At 35.9% G+C, this 19,461-nt stretch overlaps 1 protein-coding gene across 2 annotated transcripts in view; it reads left to right on the forward strand.

Moving 5' to 3' along the window:
* The window catches only part of LOC121414347, a 54,467-nt gene that overhangs the window by 9,413 nt on the left and 25,593 nt on the right, over positions 1-19,461 (forward strand). The window contains exons 2-6 of one of the 2 annotated variants that reach the window (XM_041607498.1): positions 12,014-12,733; positions 12,764-12,811; positions 13,324-13,487; positions 13,947-14,212; positions 15,018-16,570. In XM_041607498.1, coding sequence (XP_041463432.1) covers positions 12,029-12,733; positions 12,764-12,811; positions 13,324-13,487; positions 13,947-14,212; positions 15,018-16,570 — 2,736 coding nt within the window. In that variant the 5' untranslated portion in view covers positions 12,014-12,028. Of the gene's footprint in view, positions 1-12,013; positions 12,812-13,323; positions 13,488-13,946; positions 14,213-15,017; positions 16,571-19,461 lie in introns of both variants that reach the window. The other variant, XM_041607496.1, reaches the window with a different exon arrangement.

Below are 19,461 nucleotides of genomic sequence, written 5' to 3' on the forward strand. Positions count from 1 at the left end.
AAGGCTATTAGCTCTCCGAACCAGTTCGTTTTATGGTTACACTTCGTAATTCCGAAGCTTCGTAATTCCGAAGGTTCTTTATTCCGAAGGTTCGTAATTCCGAAACACGTAAATTGCCTATACCTCGATGTTCGTTAATCCGAAAACGAAAAAGGGTTCGTTAATCCGAACATTTGTGGCGTAATTCCGACGGTTCGTTATTCCGAAGGTTCGATAATCCGAAAACAAAATAAGGTTCGTTGTTCCGAAGGTTCGTTAATCCGAAAACGAAATAAGGTTCGTTGTTCCGAAGGTTCGTTAATCCGAAAACGAAATAAGGTTCGTTGTTCCGAAGGTTCGTTGATCCGAAAACGAAATAAGGTTCGTTGTTCCGAAGGTTCGTTGATCCGAAAACGAAATAAGGTTCGTTTTTCCGAAGGTTCGTTAATCCGAAAACAAAATAAGGTTCGTTAATCCGAAAACGAAATAAGGTTCGTTAATCCGAAAACAAAATAAGGTTCGTTAATCCGAAAAATGAAAACCGTGAAAGCAGAGGCAAGGGGAGGGGGGCGGGGGCACTGTTGCCGTTCAATTATTATGAGGATGGGAAGGCAAGGGCGGCTGAACGAATTTTCGTTGGGGGGTAAAGCCAAAAATGAAACTCATACGTCAAAATGGGCACTTTGGTGATATTTTCAACTTAAGATTATCATCTGCTTGAAGTCATTGTGTTTGATAGTGATTAAGTAGAGAAAAACCTTTTTGAAGTGACTTCTTATTATGGAAAAATGTATAATTAGGCTTTATTTTTCGGGAGAGAGTATAATGAGCGAGCGGCTTGGTAAAACAAATTCAAAGGTGAAGTTGTAAAACGTTTTTTGTGGTCAATTATTCTTAAAATGGCATTATTGCGAGGTGTTGCGAGCGTGAATCACAAGCTAAAACTTTAGGGTATTGAAGTAAAAAATGAAAATAAGTTTTTTAAAATTCGAGCAGATTTCTGCTGTCATTAAAAAGATGTGCATCTTTTTAATTAACACGAGCGCAAAACGCGAGCTTAAACACACTGACCAGAAAAGGAACCTGTTAAAGAAAGCATTTAGTGACCTCTTTAGGATGCATATTTCACCAATCAAATGAGAGTGCGAAGCGCAAGCTGAAAATTTGCAATATTCCAGCCTGAAAACTTAACTTCACTTGTATACTTTAAAAAGGGTATTTCATTTCGAAAAAACATAAAAAACGGCATATTTATTTTTGAAAAAGGAACTTTCCCATTTTGGAAAATATTAATTTCCCTGTTTTTTATTTGATTTTGGGGGTGCAAGTGCCCCCTGCCTCCCTCCCGGCGGATCCAACTTTCGTCAAAAAGGGGGGGGGGCAATATTTTTTTCAGTCCTATTTTCCTCGATCGGCAGCTTAAAGTTTTTTTGTTTTTTTTCTTTGAAAGGGTAGTCCTAACAGTCAATTAGCTTTATACTTATAAAATAAAGTAAATATGTAATAACATGATAAACCCTTTTTAAATAATGCGAGCGCGAGCTATATATTATTTTTGATGGGCAATATGTTTGTGATCTTCAAAACGAGATGCCTATGTAACTAAATTTAGATAATAACTGCGAGCAAGAAGCGCGAACAGAAATTTTAAATATATAAGCTCTGACCTGATCTAAAGGGGACATTTTAAGAACTTTTTGCAGTTTGCCATGAAGACGATGCGTTTTTCAACCAATGGCAGCGGAACGTATTTTCTTTTTTTCGGGGGGGGGGGGGACGCAAAGCAAAAAAGGGCCAATAGGGGCAATTTGGTGCAAGCGGATATTTTCACCATGAGATTATCATCTGTGTAAAGAGGTTGTGTGTTTTGTAGTAATTAAATTGAGCACAATTTTTTAAGTGATCACTTAAAAAAAAAAGTTATATATTTACGTTTCATTTCTGCGAGCGTAGCGAGCAAGCGGTTTGGGGAAAAAAATCCAATCTGAATATGTAAAATTCGCCTTTTTGGTCAAGTACTGTTAAAAGGGCATCCTTGTGAGATGTTGCGAGCGAATCACGTGCTCAAACTTTTGGAAATTTCATGCAGGTCTAGAATGATAATTGATATAGATATTATTTACCCAGTGAAGCCACTTCAGTTCTGAAAACTGTTCTCCCAGCTATTATTATTATTTTTTTACAAGAATGCTTAGAATGTCCAGTTTTCAGGTTTGGAAAATCGGAAAAGTTTGGCTCACGTTTCTCGCTCGCATCAAGTATTGTTTATTGAGGAACTCATTCTATTCCTGGTTACAAATAAAAAAAAGTATAAAATGTCCAGTTTTCAGGTTGGAATATCACAAATTTTAAGCTTGCGGTTCGCGCTCTCATTATTTAGTTCGTGAGATATATACTCTATTCATGAGTCACTAAATGCAGTCCTTAAAAGATTACTTTCTGAAGCCTGTTGCATAAAACTTTTTACCTTAGAAAACTGGTAAAAACTGAAAACTAAGGTTAGTCTGATTTCCGCCATTGACTTTAGCACAGGGCAAAAACTCATGTAAAAACAATTTATGCAACGGGCCCCAGGTCAGTATACAGCTCGCCCTCGCATTAATTCTTTAGAAAGATACACATCTTTCTCACGATTACAAAAAATGCTCCGAATGCTCAATTCACGCTTGAAATGTCTACTAGTTTGAGCTTGCGATTCGCGCTTTCAACATCTCACAAGGATCATTACTAGTATCATTTTTATTACCAGCAGAAGCTGTTATTAAAAATGACATCCCCTCCAATACAAATCCTATTATCTAGAGGTTACTCACACGCGACCAACACACTTGATCCCTGCATCTTTAAACCATTTGCTTAGGCAGCAATTGCTCAGATAAAATCGAAATCGGCCTATGCTTGATCAGGGCGCCTATATTTTTAATGATATACATGCTTTTGGCCACAACACACGCATGTATCATCGATCGTTATTACTATCATTGCATAATATCGTGTAATCTTGTAACAACAACATCGTTTTTGTTACCAAAATGAATTATTCTCATTTTCGGAAATACGAACCTTATTTAATTTTCGGATTAACGAACCTTATTTCGTTTTCGGATTAACGAACCTTATTTCGTTTTCGGATTAACGAACCTTATTTCGTTTTCGGATTAACGAACCTTCGGAATTACGAACCTTATTTCGTTTTCGGATTGACGAACCTTCGGAATTACGAACCTCATTTCTTTTTCGGATTAACGAACCTTCGGAATTACGAACCTTATTTCGTTTTCGGATTAACGAACCTTCGGAATTACGAACCTTATTTCGTTTTCGGATTGACGAACCTTCGGAATTACGAACCTTCGGAAATACGAACCTTCGGAATAACCGAACCTTCGGAATTACGAAGCTTCGGAATTACGAATGTATGCGCGTTTTATTACACTTATTCATTAACAAATAATAGCGATTGATTATTGAAAGATTATTAGCAATGACGTACAGGTAGAAGGGGGTGCCTACCATCCCATTTAATTTTTCACGACCAAGAAAAAAGGGAAAGAAAAAAGAAACAGAGAGAGAGAGAGAGAGAGATGGAGAGGGGGTAAAATTTGGCATTTCGTGAAAAATCTGATAGAAAATTTGATTTTCACACGCATTTACCTTCTAAACCTTGACATTCATAACTTAAATGAAAGGGGAAGTTCAAACGGTGTATCACCAACTTCTTTTAGTTATTCGGGTTTTTGCACGAGTACCTTTCTCTTTGCTTGATTCGAATAAGTCTGGTTTTCCCAAATTTTTTAGATTTCTGCAAAAAAATGAGTTTGTTCTCGCTCTAGTGTCAAGCAATTTGCAGCAAGAAAAGCACATACATAACAAATAGCAGAAAAGGGTTATTTTCTTGTACAATAATGGAACATTGCAAACCTTAAAAAAAAATGTTGCATAAAACATATGCTAAAAGAATACTGTATTAAAGATAGCAAATAAAGATTACTATTATATTCAATGGAAAAACCACTATGTGCTCACAGAACGGAATTTTGTATTAGGAATGACGGTCGAAAATCATTTGAGACCAGCCCTTCCAAAGTCAACAAGTTCAAAGGTAAAAATCCCATTTGGTTCTGTTCTAGTCCTTAACAACGCGATTTTCGCATACATATTAATTTACGCAGGTCCTCCTCCCAAACCCTTCCCCGCTCGGCTGCTTTGTTTCCACGCCGATCACCCCCAATCATCACAAGAAATCGACTCCTTTGGTAGAAATAGTATGAATGTTAACATATATTCTTCCCAATGTTGGTAAATGAATGAGGGCAGGATTTTATTTGCAATCAGAATAATCATTAAATCCCTTGACATGGCAACACATTGAAAGTTGAAGATCACCCTTTTTAATGTAAATTTGAAGTAAAAAAAATCGAAGTTCCTAGGTATGTGTGTTGGTTTCAAACACCTCACACTCAATTAGAAGCATGTAGCATTAAAATTGAAATATTGATGTTGCCAATTTGAGTAACATAATATAGATTTAACCCTTAAACAAAATAAAAAAAAATATTTTCTAAAGGTATTATTTAGACAGCCTGTTCGTACAGTTACAACTTAAAGTCTTGTAAATCTAACATGCCTAAAAAACGACATTTGAATAAAATTGAATAAATAATCATTCCTTCAACAACAGCAACAACTTCAGCCACGTTCCCTTTTAACCAACATAGAACTAAAGAGTTTCATATTCCCTATTGTGCCAGATATTATGCACACTTTTTAAAAAGTAAAACATTTTACACAACCTGTACTGTGTCGCTTTTTACCCAACAACAACAACCATGTTCCCTTTTACCCAACATAATTACTTAAAATGCTACATTCCTCGTTGTGTAAAATGTATTCCGCACATTTGTTGAGTAAAATACTACGCATTTATTGTGAAATAGTTTACTCAACCTGTGTCGTGCCGTGTTTTCCCCAACAACCGTGTTCCCTTTTTACCCAACATAAATACTACAGATCTTACATTCTCCATCGTGCCAAATGTTTTGCACATTAGTTAAAGTGATTGGGTAACATTGGTTTGACTTTAAAAAAATCTAACCCGGAAGGTCACACTTGTCACCTGTGTCCGTGATATGTTCCAAAAATGTAGCACAGAAAAAATTGCTTTCGAAAATGATTATTTAGTGCTTCAAAAATTGAAATATAAAGTGACCGGAAACACCATCTTAATTTCATCCCATACACTTATGTGTACTATTTAGGTGTCTATAAGACGCCTATTTACAAAATCGGGGTTTGCCTTGTAGTTTTAGCTTTTCATTCTCAATAATGGTTGTTTTCAGGGTTTATTAGTTTTAATAAATGCACTTGTGCACTTGTACACATGTTTCATCTAGGTTTGAGAATTTTTTAATATGGCTGCTCACAAAGTTAAATAATAAAGTAAATTACTGCAAAAAACATATTCCCTTTTGACATATGTAAATTTTTTTTTTTTACTAAATATTGAGCAATTATTTTTCAGAGTGTAAATTTGAATTATCGCCCTTGACAATACTAATCCTCTTCAAGCATTGAATTCGTACAAATCTTCTTAGCTACAAGCTTCACCTTTATGTAGAAAATTACAAAAAAGTATACAACAATAGAGAATACCAAGTGCAATCAAAGGAAACATATTTTTCATAAAGAATCGGTAAATAAAGTCGTATCATGTATTCAGACCGGAATATTCGTACGATATTCCAATATTGCCCCATTCCAATGGTTGTGTACGAAGCTTCATGCAGTCTTTCAAAGATATTTGAATATACACGCCTGATCTGCTTTCATTTTAAATGGAATTATTTGACTTGTATCAGACAAGGGAACTCACAATATGTCTGGATCTATCAATAGATAATAAACTACAATATGACTAAAAATAGAGTTCAATGTGAACACTGGCATGCCCTTAGCATTTTCGAGTGACGATATATAGTATCCAATAACGGTGAATTAGGAAACTAAATTAAAGCTTTACTCACATTTGTCTTCGAACACGTTAGATATTTATGCGTGACTCGACATATTCATATTATTATATATATGCCTTATATTTGTTTATCTACATACTGTATTTATAAACAAACGTGTGTTATGTGATGGGGGGGGGGGGAGTTATTTACTGTTGTCTAATGCCAATTCATCCAATTACTAACTCGTTTACTATCAATTGGCGTACCATTAGTGGGCCCACCATCCACATGGTCTAATTACCATTTCATCCACTCACCATTTTGTCCAATAGCCATTTAGTCCGATGGCAATTTACGATATGACCTTATCGAACTTGGTGCTGATTGTGTGACATGAATTAAAAGAAATTGGGTATTACACTAACTGGTTTTCAGACGAAATGGTTATCGACGAAGTGATTATTTGAGTAAATGGATGTTGAACCAATCGGTTGTTAGACGAAATCGTGATGGATGAATGGGCATTATTCCACGCATACATTCGTAATTCCGAAGCTTCGTAATTCCGAAGGTTCGGTTATTCCGAAGGTTCGTATTTCCGAAGGTTCGTAATTCCGAAGGTTCGTTAATCCAAAAACGAAATAAGGTTCGTTAATCCGAAAACGAAATAAGGTTCGTTAATCCGAAAATTAAATAAGGTTCGTATTTCCGAAAATGAAAATAATTCATTTTGGTAACAAAAACGATGTGCAATGATAGTAATAACGATCGATGATACATGCGTGTGTTGGGGCCAAAGCATGTATTTCATTAAGAATATAGGCGCCCTGATCAAGCATATGCTAATTTTGATTTTATCTGAGCAATTGCTGCCTATAAGCAAATTGTTTAATTAAAGATGCAGGGGATCAAGTGTGTTGGAAGCGTGCGAGCAACCTCTAGATAATAGGATTTGTATTGGAGGGGATGTCATTTTTAATAACAGCTTCTGCTGGTGATAAAAATAAAAATAATACTAATAATGATCCTTGTGAGATGTTGAAAGCGAATCGCAATCTCAAACTAGTAGAATTTCATGTAACAATACGTGAAGTGAGCATTCGGAGCATTTTTTTGTAATCGTGAGAAAGATGTGTATCTTTCTAAAGAATTAATGCGAGGGCGAGCTGTAAATTGTTTATACAGTGCGTCCCAGAAAAAACGAAACCGAGATTTAGCGATCATTTATCATAACTTAATAATAAATAGAATAGACAAATGACCTACCAATTTAAAGCTTAGGATCTCCTCTTTCATCTGATATTACTTAGGTTATTTTTTATTCACGCATGAGTGAGCAAAAACAATTTGAAGAAAGGATACCAAAAACTCATTTGGCGGGGGGTATCTGGGTTTCAAAAAGAAAACCACATTTCTGAAAAGTTCAATATCTGCTTTTTAATTTGGTACCTAAATTACAGAAAATGGTCAAGAAATAAAAAAGTTCTGGTCATTTGAAATAAGGCTTGTATTTCCATAATTTCATGAGATAAACGTGTTTTCACCGGTTTCCCACAGAAGCTTTCGCATGGTGAACAAAAGATTTAATGCATGGCTGATCGTCAACACAACAGAGTGTCGAGTGAGTTTGAAAGCCAGCCTGGAGAACCTCTTCATTTTATGAAATTATTAAAATTCAAGCCTTATTTCAAATGACCAGAACTTTTTTATTTCTTGACCATTTTCTGTAATTTAGGTACCAAATTAAAAAGCAGATATTGAACTTTTCAGAAATGTGGTTTTCTTTTTGAAACCCAGATACCCCCCGCCAAATGAGTTTTTGGTATCCTTTCTTCAAATTGTTTTTGCTCACTCATGCGTGAATAAAAAATAACCTAAGTAATATCAGATGAAAGAGGAGATCCTAAGCTTTAAATTGGTAGGTCATTTGTCTATTCTATTTATGATTAAGTTATGATAAATGATCGCTAAATCTCGGTTTCGTTTTTTCTGGGACGCACTGTATACTGACCTGGGGCCCGTTGCATGAAACTTTTTACCTGAGAAAACTCAGGTTGTTTTTACAGGAGTTTTTGCCCTGTGCTAAAGTCAGTGGCGGAAATCAGACTAACCTTAGTTTTAATTTTTTACCAGAGTTTTCTCAGGTAAAAAGTTTTATGCAACAGGCTTCAGAAAGTAATCTTTTAAGGACTGCATTTAGTGACTCATGAATAGAATATATATCTCACGAACTAAATAATGAGAGCGCGAACCGCAAGCTTAAAATTTGTGTTATTCCAACATGAAAACTTGACATTTCATACTTCTTTTTTTGTAACCAGGAATAGAATGAGTTCCTCAATACTTGATGCGAGCGAGAAATGTGAGCCAAATTTTTCTGATTTTCCAACCTGAAAACTGGAAATTCTAAGCATTCTTGTAAAAAAAAATAATAATAGCTGGGAGAATAGTTTTCAGAACTGAAGTAGCTTCCCTGGGTAAATAATATCTATATAGGCCCACATGAAATTTCCAAAAGTTTGAGCACGTGATTCGCTCGCAACATCTCACAAAGATGCCCTTATCTTTTGTTTTTCTTTCAACTGTTTATATCATTTCTATTATATCTGATAATTATTCAAAGACACAGGCCACATACACTTCAAATCGGAAGACTTTCATTTTATGTCTCCCTACCCTTCCTTCATAAATTTGTTAATTATACTTCTGTCATCATACGCTTTAAATTTGATATTTTATTCCAGCAATGCCGTGCCCCCATCTGTTTAATATCCGTACTGATGATTTTGTTTTATCCATTATGCGTAAATTTTAGTATCCACTTTTGTTTGTATAGTGTGTGTGTATGTGTCTGGATGCGGGGTGAGTGTGAGTGCATGCCTGGGTATATGACTGTTTAATGAGTGTGTCCTTTTGAATATTTTTTTTTCTTTTAAATAATTCTTTTTGATAATCAATATTCCTTTAAGTAATATGCAATGTACATTTTTATTGTAAATTCATGGCGCAATTTAGTTTTAAAAACTACTATGCCTGTATGTATTTTATATGTGATTTTGTATTAATAAAACCATTTATCTATCTATCCATCGTCTTTCCTCCACGCCCTTTTTCTTCTTGTTCTTATCTTTGTTTTATCCTCTTCATATTTCGGTTTATCGTTCTTTCCCAGTTTGATCTTCTCTTTTGTGTGTGTAAGCAATTTCGTATGCCAATTTCTACCCCCAAATGCCATCACAAACGTGTTCTGTACATGCAGCCCATTTCACACCCGAGAATTAAGGGCCCGTTTTTATTCCGTTAAAGGGACCCCTTTGCTTTCTGATATAGGTGACCTTCCTCTTATCAACATGCTGTGCCTCTTTCACCTGGGAAGGACAAGTTTTGTCATGGTGTATAACGAGTGCCCCTTTTAAACAATAAATAAAGCAATATTCTGAGGGAAAAAATAATCATACGTGCATTAATAACTTTCATGAGTCAGGTGAGTGGGTAGATGAGTACAGATGGGGGATTATCCCCCCCAAAAAAAAAAAAAAAATCACAAGCAAGAAAAAAGAAAGAATTACAATGACAATTTCTGCGGCAATATTTGATGCAGCTATTTGAGCTGCGTGAAATATTGCAGCAGAAACAGTGTTTTCATCAAAATATCAACGATTTGGAGGGCCTAAGAGCCATATTGCTCAATTTTTTGATGATTTTGATTTGATATATTGCTCTTTGTCATTCTAAATAGAAAATGACGGTATTTTTACTCATTGACAAATAAAAATATTTATTGAATCATCATTCATTCTTTTTAAAGTCAAATTTATTTCAATAAATAAATACATAGGAACATCCATTGTGTTCCTGCAAATTTACACTTTAAAAAAGCTTTCCTTTATCCTGTAAAAGAATGAATAAATGTCTCATTTTATAAAAGATTTTGCTTCATTGGCTTTTGAGTTTCAATTAGATTCATCTTTCATCTTAGATTCGTCTTCGTCGGACCTTTCACACGCTCACCCCAGAACTATAATTTGAATTCGAATTCTTGAGCAAAGGCGGTTTGGGTCCTTGGTGACTTGCCAATCAAATCACTGCATCAAAAGTACAAACTACGATGAGTGAATGGCAATTGTCTTATCTACGGAAGGGCTTGATAGGTCACGTAGGTTCCGCCTCCAAAAGATGTTTTTGAGGTCAAGCCTTTCATACGAAAAATTCGTACAATAATTTGAGTCAAACTTAACTAGAGTTCACATCCAGACAAGATTTTGAATTCATGATTGTGATTAGCCTTCGTAACTCTGTTCTATTTTGGTTACACACGTCTGTATCTATATTTATGAGGTTGTCAACATGTCACTGGGTGTCTATATTTTTGCGGTTGTCTATATTTCTGAAGTGGTATTTAATTCTGTGGAAGTCATTACATTTCTCAAACTTCCTCTCTTTCTGTATATATTTCTGTGATTGTGTTCAATTATATGGTTATCATTTATTATTTTTTGCGATTGTCTTGTTTTTGAGTTTGTCCTTATTTTTGCATTAATGTTTGACTCTGTGAATTTCTAGATTTTTTATTTCTTTATTTCTAAAATTTCTTATTTTTAGATATATTTCTGCATTTTAGTATGTTTTTAACAGTGTATATATATTCAGAGAGTCAAAGGGGCCTAAGCTTTCGATTCTAGCAGAATCTTGGTCGGAGGCAAAATGACAAACATATAAAGTGGAACAACCATATTATGGTTGTTCCACTTTATATATTTTTCATTCAGGTATTAAGTAGGTGAAAAGTGACTCAAAATTAACAAACTCCTATCAGTCAATATGCTCAGTGTTAAAACAACCCGGAAGGAAAAACCAGTTCCACTGGACCAGTAAGACCAGTATAATTTTAACTGGTAACTCTGGAAATTGGAACAGCGGTTTAATGGTCTAATTGGTCCAGTTAAAATTTTACTGGTCCAGTAAGATTAAACTGGTCTTGAAGTACTTGAGTTTTATACTGGTCTTGTTTCTGGTGGTTGTTACTGGTCTCACTGGGTCACTGGTCTTCATACTGGTCTAACTGGTCATCAGTTTATTACATGCATTTGGTTTGTTATATACCATGGTCAATGAAATGTGATGGAAAAGATAGTTAGTAAATTAATCTTTCTGCTGTTATTTTTGATGTGATGTATGAAATTACGCATTCTCATTGTGAATTAGTCCACACACTTATTTAGAAGGTTTTCAAAAAACAATGAGTGCTATTGCAAGGATACTCTATTATAAATCCTGATTTTTTCTTAAAAAACAGGAAATATGCGAATGAGGTAAACTTGGTGATCAGCATCATCAGAATTACTGGTATTACTGGTCTTGACCAGTTTGATTTCAAACATGGAATTAACTTAGACCAGTTGACTATATATCAGAGGAATACATCTTGCTTTGATCTTAATCATAATTAGAGGAAATGATTTTAATGATAATTGCAATATCAATAACAATAATAACAGTAATAAGAATGATTACAACAATGATCATAATAATCATAATAATAATAATTGTGATAATCATAAGAGCAATGATGATAACAATGATAACGATAATAACTTTCTCTGAATTGCAAAATTCATTTCTCATAATTTGTTAAATGATCTGACTTGAAAGTAATTATTTATTGGACCAGTAACCAGAATGCAATTGTTTGAGCTGGTCTCCATTTCATTTTTACTGGTCCAGTAAACATATACTGGAAACCAGTAAAAATCTACTTGAAACCATTTATTGGACCAGTAACACCAGTTTAATGAAAAACTATTTAACTGGTATTACTAATTGCTTCAACTGGAATGCAATTGTTGGAACTGGTCTCCAGTTGATTTTTACTGGTCCAGTTCAAAATCAACTGGCCCAGTAAAATATACTGGAAACTAGCAAAATTATACTGGAAGCCAGTAAAAAAAATACTAGTCTTACTGGTTTTTCCTTCTCGGAATTGAAAAAAAAAATACATTTGTTGCTTTATAAGCTTATACTAATACTTGACACAGTGAATTCATCATTACGAATGCGTTTTTTTATCATTTGTCACGCAGTCTCCTGATGCCACTATGCCTGTCTCTCTTAGTGTCTGGCGTGCCAGGATCGGCACGTACATGCGCCGTAAGCAGAAAGTGTATGACTACTTCTACTACCTGAGGAGGTATGTTTATGGTCTTAAATTAATTGAAAAGGCGAAGAAAGCAGCTGAACACTCAAAAGAAAACGACAAAGGCAATCGCCACAAATCGTCTTTCAATGTCTTTTCAACTGGTGAAATTGGCAAAACTTGTAACGCAAAATCTTGCCAACCTCCGCCTTCTAACGATGTAAACCTGAATCTCACTCAAACTGAATCTTCAAGTGACAGTGCAGTCAATAGTAACGAAGTCGAAACATGTTCTCAGCCTGGTTACGTCGGGAACAATGGCTCTTCGGGTCATACCAAAAGCCCAGATCACATCGCTCAGGATGGGTCTCAGTGTGCTGATGGTCGTACACTTGCAACACACTCAACAAGTCCAACCATGAAGAGATCCACTTCTGTCCCTGATCCTTCTGACACCAAACCTACCAAGCCATGTGACCTAGACGAGTTGGACCTGAGATACATAACTATTCATCGCGCATCACATGCTAACCTCCATAATTCAACTCAAATACGTGAACAAGACAAAGGTGGTGGCACATCGGAGGTATATTCACAAGTAGCTACACACTTCGCTGGCCATCAAGATGGCGGCAAGCAGGACAAGGAGATATCGAACCCTTTTACCTCTGAGATAGATAACCAATCTTTACCTGTTTCTCAACTGGATAAATCTAACAACGCTGAACACACATTGTGCCCGAGGGTATGTCTAGTATTAAAAGAAGGTGTCTCTAACTTGAACCATCTTTTTATCGTTAAGAATATTTAGGGATACATCATTACCAGCTAACTGGAAAAAAATGTGTCTTAGCGTTTGCCTTAAAAAAATTGTAATAATTTTTATCTTTACGTAACAAGTTTACCTAGAAATTATTCAGCATATAACGTGTGTGACGAATTTCATTGCTATTTTTTCTTATATATGTAGTTTACATTAAAAAATACTGAACCATGTTGATATCTGAACACTGTATTAAGTTTTCGAATAAAATTAATGTTTAATTAGGCAGAAGCACTATTCGGAGAAAATGAATGAAATAAAGTTAAAGTTACCAAGTTTGATAATATTTTTACACTTTAGGTATGTTAACACCGTTTGAAACAAAATGAGTCGGAAGGATATGCATTTCATAAAAAAACTATATAACATTATGTAAGGTAATCTGTTTATTATTTGAAAGGTCTTTCTGTCACATGTACTTCTATTCGTTTTAGGAGATTGCAGAGCTTTGTGGAGCACCAATATCTTCAGTCAGTAGATCACGTTTACCTAGCAGTGGATCAGATGAAACACAAAGGAATTCATTCTTATCTGGTATGACCAACTTGCTCCTCCTGAGGTCCGGTGACGTGGAGAAAAATCCTGGTCCAAATACCCAGTAAGAAAATTGAAATAATTCATCATCATCATCATTATTATTATCATTATTATTATCACCAACACTATACTATTGTATTATACATTAATACGGTCTAATATATTATGCCATTATGAGTACATTAAAGGACGATCAAAATAGTCTCCTTTGCCTTACGACGGAGTGTTAGACCAATCGCCGGTTCGCAATATTTTCATGACGGTTTGAAACCAAAAGTATATCGACAGAGTACCGTTTATCAAGTGGCTATGTGTACACATATCTCATTGAACATGATCATTTTCCAATCTGCGTTGCCAGCTATAGTATATTTTCTTTCATATTTCATCTCTGAGAAATGCCAAACCTAACAGGATTTATGTGAAATACTTATATGTTTTAATACAATTTGTTTCCTTGAAAATTAATTGAAAACAAAAATATCCCTTAGCCTCTCACGTGTCTTTGTATATGGTTTAGGCCTGGGAATCTAACTGAGTTCGAACTCCATCTCCTTGCTGACGGTATGGATCCATCAGACTTCAGGAAGGTTGGACTAGCTTTAGGATTCACTGAGGCTCAACTAAGTCGGCTTGAAAGAGATAACATTGGGAACATAATGCAAGCTATCTATAAGATGCTTTGTGAATGGCTAAAGACAGTACGAGATAGTGAGGCGAGGGAGACACTGTCCAACAAGTTAAAAGACATAGATCTGGTACAGCTTGCCGACAGTGTACAGAAAGGTTATTACCACCACTTTCATTACTGCTATGCAGAGAAAGGATACTGACGCTGATTTATGATAAAGATTATAATGATTGTTATGCTGATGATTACAATAACGATAGGCAATTTTGAAAACGATGTAAGTAATATAAGTATAATTTTAGTATAAAAATAACTTGATTTATATAGCGCTTTTTGCCTGAGGATGAAAATTACTTGCTATTATTACCTCGGCTTTCGCTCGAGCTACCATCACCGACGTTTGGTGCATTCAATGAATTAATCATGCTGGGTACACATTCATATCACCTGGGTCGAGTGCAGCACAGTGTGGATAAATTTCTTGCAGAATGAAAACACACCATGGCTAGGATTCGAACCACCAAACCTCAATTCAATTTTATTCAACCTTAAAAATATGTATATACAAATCACACAGTGTACATAATTATGCAACAAATGGTGCAAAATATGGTTAGGACCATAAAAATCTGCTTGTAGAGAATGACCCCCAAAACAATAGCATTGACAATATTTACAATTAGAAAAAAAACTAATCTTATTAATCAGTTCATTCATATGAAAAATAGAAAAAATCTTACTAATGATTGCAAGACACCGAAGTTGTTCTTCAATCTGAGTCATAAGGTGCAAATATAAAAACGAAACTAAAAAACATACCCAAAATCAAAAAAAGATATTTCATAAAAATGAGACGAAAATATAAATATGGCACAAACAAGATATCAAGACTTTGAGTGACACTCATAAAGGAATGCATTCATTTGTAATTGATATATTTTATTTTCTATTTCATTACAGGTAAGGCCGGAGATCACATACCATCAATGACGGAAGATGAATTCCAACGGGTCATCAAAGAGGTCAAGAAATATTCGGCCATTCACCACTGTCAAATTCAAGCCGATCCACTGAACAGCCGACTTATACTTGAATTTAAGCGGATTTTCACAAATCTGACGTTGATGGAGGAAGATAAGGGAACTGAGCATAAGACGCCGCTACTCTACGAAGACCTCCTCAAGACCAAGGTAAACGGAGTCTTTCCTCAACGCTTGTTGGTTGAAGGTGAAGGTGGTGTGGGGAAGACAACTCTCTGTGCAAAGATCCTTTGGGACTGGATTCATGGAGCAGGCTACCAAGATTTCCAACTTGTACTTCTCGTCCTCCTTCGTGAAGTAAAGGATAAGACTATTGGAGATATTATAAAGTCCTACCTCCCAGACGACAATATGGTTACAGCCATGCAGCTAAACAAGTATGTATTTTCCCATCAGATAGACGTCCTTCTCGTTCTGGACGGTTTTGACGAGTTTGCTGGCGATCTTGATAGCTGTTACCAAATCGCCCTTATCATCCTGAATCGGCTATTCAAGTCAGGGAAAGTACTAATCACATCAAGACGATGGAGATCAGATGAGATACGGAAGATTCAAGAGCTTAGAAAGCTTTATGCCTTCATTGCCGTGGAAGGTTTCTCTGATGAAAATCTATCTTCCTACGTCACCAAGTTCTTCCATCCAGACACAACTTCGGCTGAAGATTTGAATCGATTTATATCAAATAACGATGTAATCAGAGATAACATGGCTCCATACCCCATATACACAGCTATGCTGTGTATCATGTGGAAAGATTTCGATGGCGAACGTCGCATAGCAATGTCGAAGTTACAAACATTTTCTCAGCTGATTGATGAGATGGTTCAATTCTTGGTCGATCATTGTCTTTCAAAGCTCGGTCTGACGTCAAGAGACGAGGAATGGCATGTACAGCGTGCAGAAGTGCTTCTCCATCTATCCAACATCGGTTGTCTTGCCTTCCAGGGGCTCAGGGAAAGGCGATTAGTGTTCAGTGAACAAGAGTTCAAGAGCTGGCCAGGGTGTATTAACACAGGTTGTCAAGTTGGAGTACTCACTAAACAAGCACCGATCCTTCAGAGGAGACAACAAAGATACAATAAACATCCCGCAGACTCATCCGTGCAGTTCCCCCATAAGCTGTTTCAGGAGTATCTATCAGGGATGTATCTGGCATCTCTTCACAACTCAAACAGAAGCGAATACTACAAGTTGGTGAAAAATATTATGAACAACATCTGGGAATTCAAAGAGCTTCTGTACTTCGCCTCGGCCCAGCAGAAGGAGGTCGGATTAGATATCGTGTCTCATCTCATAGTATCAAGCGATAAAGACTTCATTGTTGACGTAGCATATGAGAGTCAAGACCAAACAGTGGCCAAAGCTGTGGCAGATCATCTATCGACTTCATCCAGCAACACACTTGAGATCAAGGAGTGGATGCAAGCCCACACGGTATCAGGACATATCTTCATCATGTATCATCGGAAAGTGGTAAACAATTTACACAAAATGTATACACGCTGTGTATTCGAATATCTTATTTGAAAAAGTCTAAATGTTTGTTAATTTTCATTTTCCCCGCAATATTCAAAACAAACGAGACCAAAGCGTACTGCTCCTTAAAAACATGAAACATCCACCGAACATCACTCGGCCCAATTTCACTGTTATTAGGTGGTCTGTCGTTGACAGATCACCTCTTAATTTCGTCAGAATTTTCTTATTTATTTATTTTTACGGATTTTCTTGTCGCCAAGTTATCTCAAAATGGACTTGGTCAATTTCATTGAATTTCATGTCATCTATAGGATCTGTCATGAACACGTGCAGAGAAGCTTTTCAAGGTCATCAAGTCATGATGACGTCATCTAGGCGCCATTTTGTAAAATCACATTATCAATCATATCTCCATTATCAATTATCAAAAATCAATCAAATTATCATCAGATGAACTTCAGGTCATGTCATCAAAAGTCACCTGAAGGTCACGACGCGCGCGTCAAAATTTCAAAATGCTCAAAATCACTTTTTGACCAAAGAAGAGTACGTTTCAGGTCATTTTAAGCATTTAAAAATTTTGCGCGCGCGCACAGATGCGCGCGCGCTTCCGCGCGTAACGCCTTAACGCAACGCAGAAACACCGTTTTTTTTACATCTTTGCATTGATGATAAAATTCTGAACAATTTGATACCTTGATCAACCTTCTACGACCATTAATGACGAAATTAACACCCGTTGAAGTTTGCAGCACGTGTGCGCGCGAGCTCTCAGTATAGGCCATATATGGGCAAAAACATGCCAATTGAAAATTCACTGTAGCTCTTTAAATAGTCCATTGACCCTCAATTTTTTTTCATATATCGATAGAGTATGAGTTGTAGATTTGATTTCATGTAATCAATGTCCCTAAATTATATCATGACGTCATCAAAATGGCGCCTAAACTAAAAATTTCATTTTTTCAAAAATGACGTCATCAAATTTATGCAAATTTGGTTATAACTTCTCGAATATGGATTGTTTTTCGCCCAGATATTGACATGTTGTAGTTTAGAATGTATTCTTTCTGGTCAGTAAAAATGATTTTTCGTTTTGAGAATTGCATCATTGCGTAAAACAGCGATGAAAAGAGGCATGTCATTTTTCCTCATTTTGCGTGTAATCTCTATGGGAAATGACTTTTTCTCAAAACTAGATTCGACATTCGTCTATTTCGTGAGCTATACCTCCATTTTTTCTAGTCGGGTTCCCCTGAGCTTTTGGTATGTTGTAGCTGAGATTCTAAGCTTTCGGAAATGTGCCCTCCATTTTTTGATCAGATGCCGGGATCATGCCCATATTTCGCTTGCAAAATTGGACTTGTAATTTTCAAATTTGCTTACGTGTAAAGTCTACGGGAAATATGCTAGCTCAATCGGTTAGGCGTCAGACTTGTATCTCATTCAATCATGCAGGCAGGGGTTCGAGTCCGCGGGTGGACATGATCTTTTTAGGTGGTCTTTCTATGACAGATCACCTCTTAATTTCGTAAGAATTTTATTATTAGGTGGTCTGTCGTTGACAGATCACCTCTTAATTTCGTCAAAATTTTCGTTTTAGGTGGTCTGTCTTTGACAGATCAACTCTTAATTAGGTGGTCTGTCTTTGGCAGATCACCTCTTAATTTCGTCAGAATTTTCTTATTAGGTGGTCTGTCTATGACAGATCACCTCTTAATTTCGTCAGAATTTTCTTTTTAGGTGGTCTGTCTATGACAGATCACCTATTGATTTCGTCAGAATTTTCTTTATTTCTTTCTTTATTCTTGTCACCTATGTTTGTCGCCAACTTTTCTCAAAATTGGCTGAATCAATTTCGCTGATTTTTTCGTCATATATAGAATCTATCATAGAGACATCATATTAAGCTTTTGAAGGTCATATGGTTATGATGACGTCATCTACGCGCCATTTTGTAACATTCTTCATTTGATCATATCTTCATTATCAATTATCAAAAATTAACAATATTTACATGACATTAACTTCAGGTCAAAGGTCAACTGTCAATGTCATCAAAGGTCATGTAAAGGTCATGATGCGCGCGTACGCGCGCGTCAAAGGTATAAAAATTTTCCAAATGGCCTATAAATTTTTTTGGGTACGTTTCAGGTCATTTTAGGCATTTCAAAAATTTGCGCGCGCGCACATACGCGCGCGCGTTTCCGCGCGTAACGCCCTAACGCAACACAGAAACACCATTTTTTTTACATCATTGCATTGATAATAAAATTTTGAACAATTTGATACCTTGATCAACCTTCTACAACCATTAATAACGAAATTAACACCCGTTAAACTTTGCAGCACGTGTGCGCGCGAGCTCTCACTATAGGCCATATATGGGCAAAAACATGCCTATTGAAAATTCACTGTAGCTCTTTAAATAGTCCGTTGACCCCCAATTTTTTTCATATATCGATAGAGTATGAGTTGTAAATTTGATTTCATGTCACCATCGTCCCTAAATTATCTCGTGACGTCATCAAAATGGCGTTTAAACTAAAAATTTCATTTTTTTCAAAAATGACGTCATCAAATTTATGCAAATTTGGTTGTAACTTCTCAAATATAGATCGGTTTTCGCTCAGATTTCGATTTGTTGTAGTTTAGAATGTACTCTTTCTCCTCAGTTAACATGAATTTTCGTTTTGAGAAACGCATCATTGCGTAAAACAGCGATGAAAAGAGGCATGTCATTTTTCCTCATTTTGCGTGTAATCTCTATGGGACATGACTTTTTCTCAAAACTAGATTCGACATTCCTCTATTTCGTGAGCCATATCTCCATTTTTTCTTGTCAGTTTTCTTTAAGCTTTTAATATAATGTAGCTGAGATTCTA

Source organism: Lytechinus variegatus, chromosome 4 (genome assembly GCF_018143015.1).
Source record: "Lytechinus variegatus isolate NC3 chromosome 4, Lvar_3.0, whole genome shotgun sequence".
Lineage (NCBI taxonomy): Eukaryota > Metazoa > Echinodermata > Echinoidea > Temnopleuroida > Toxopneustidae > Lytechinus > Lytechinus variegatus.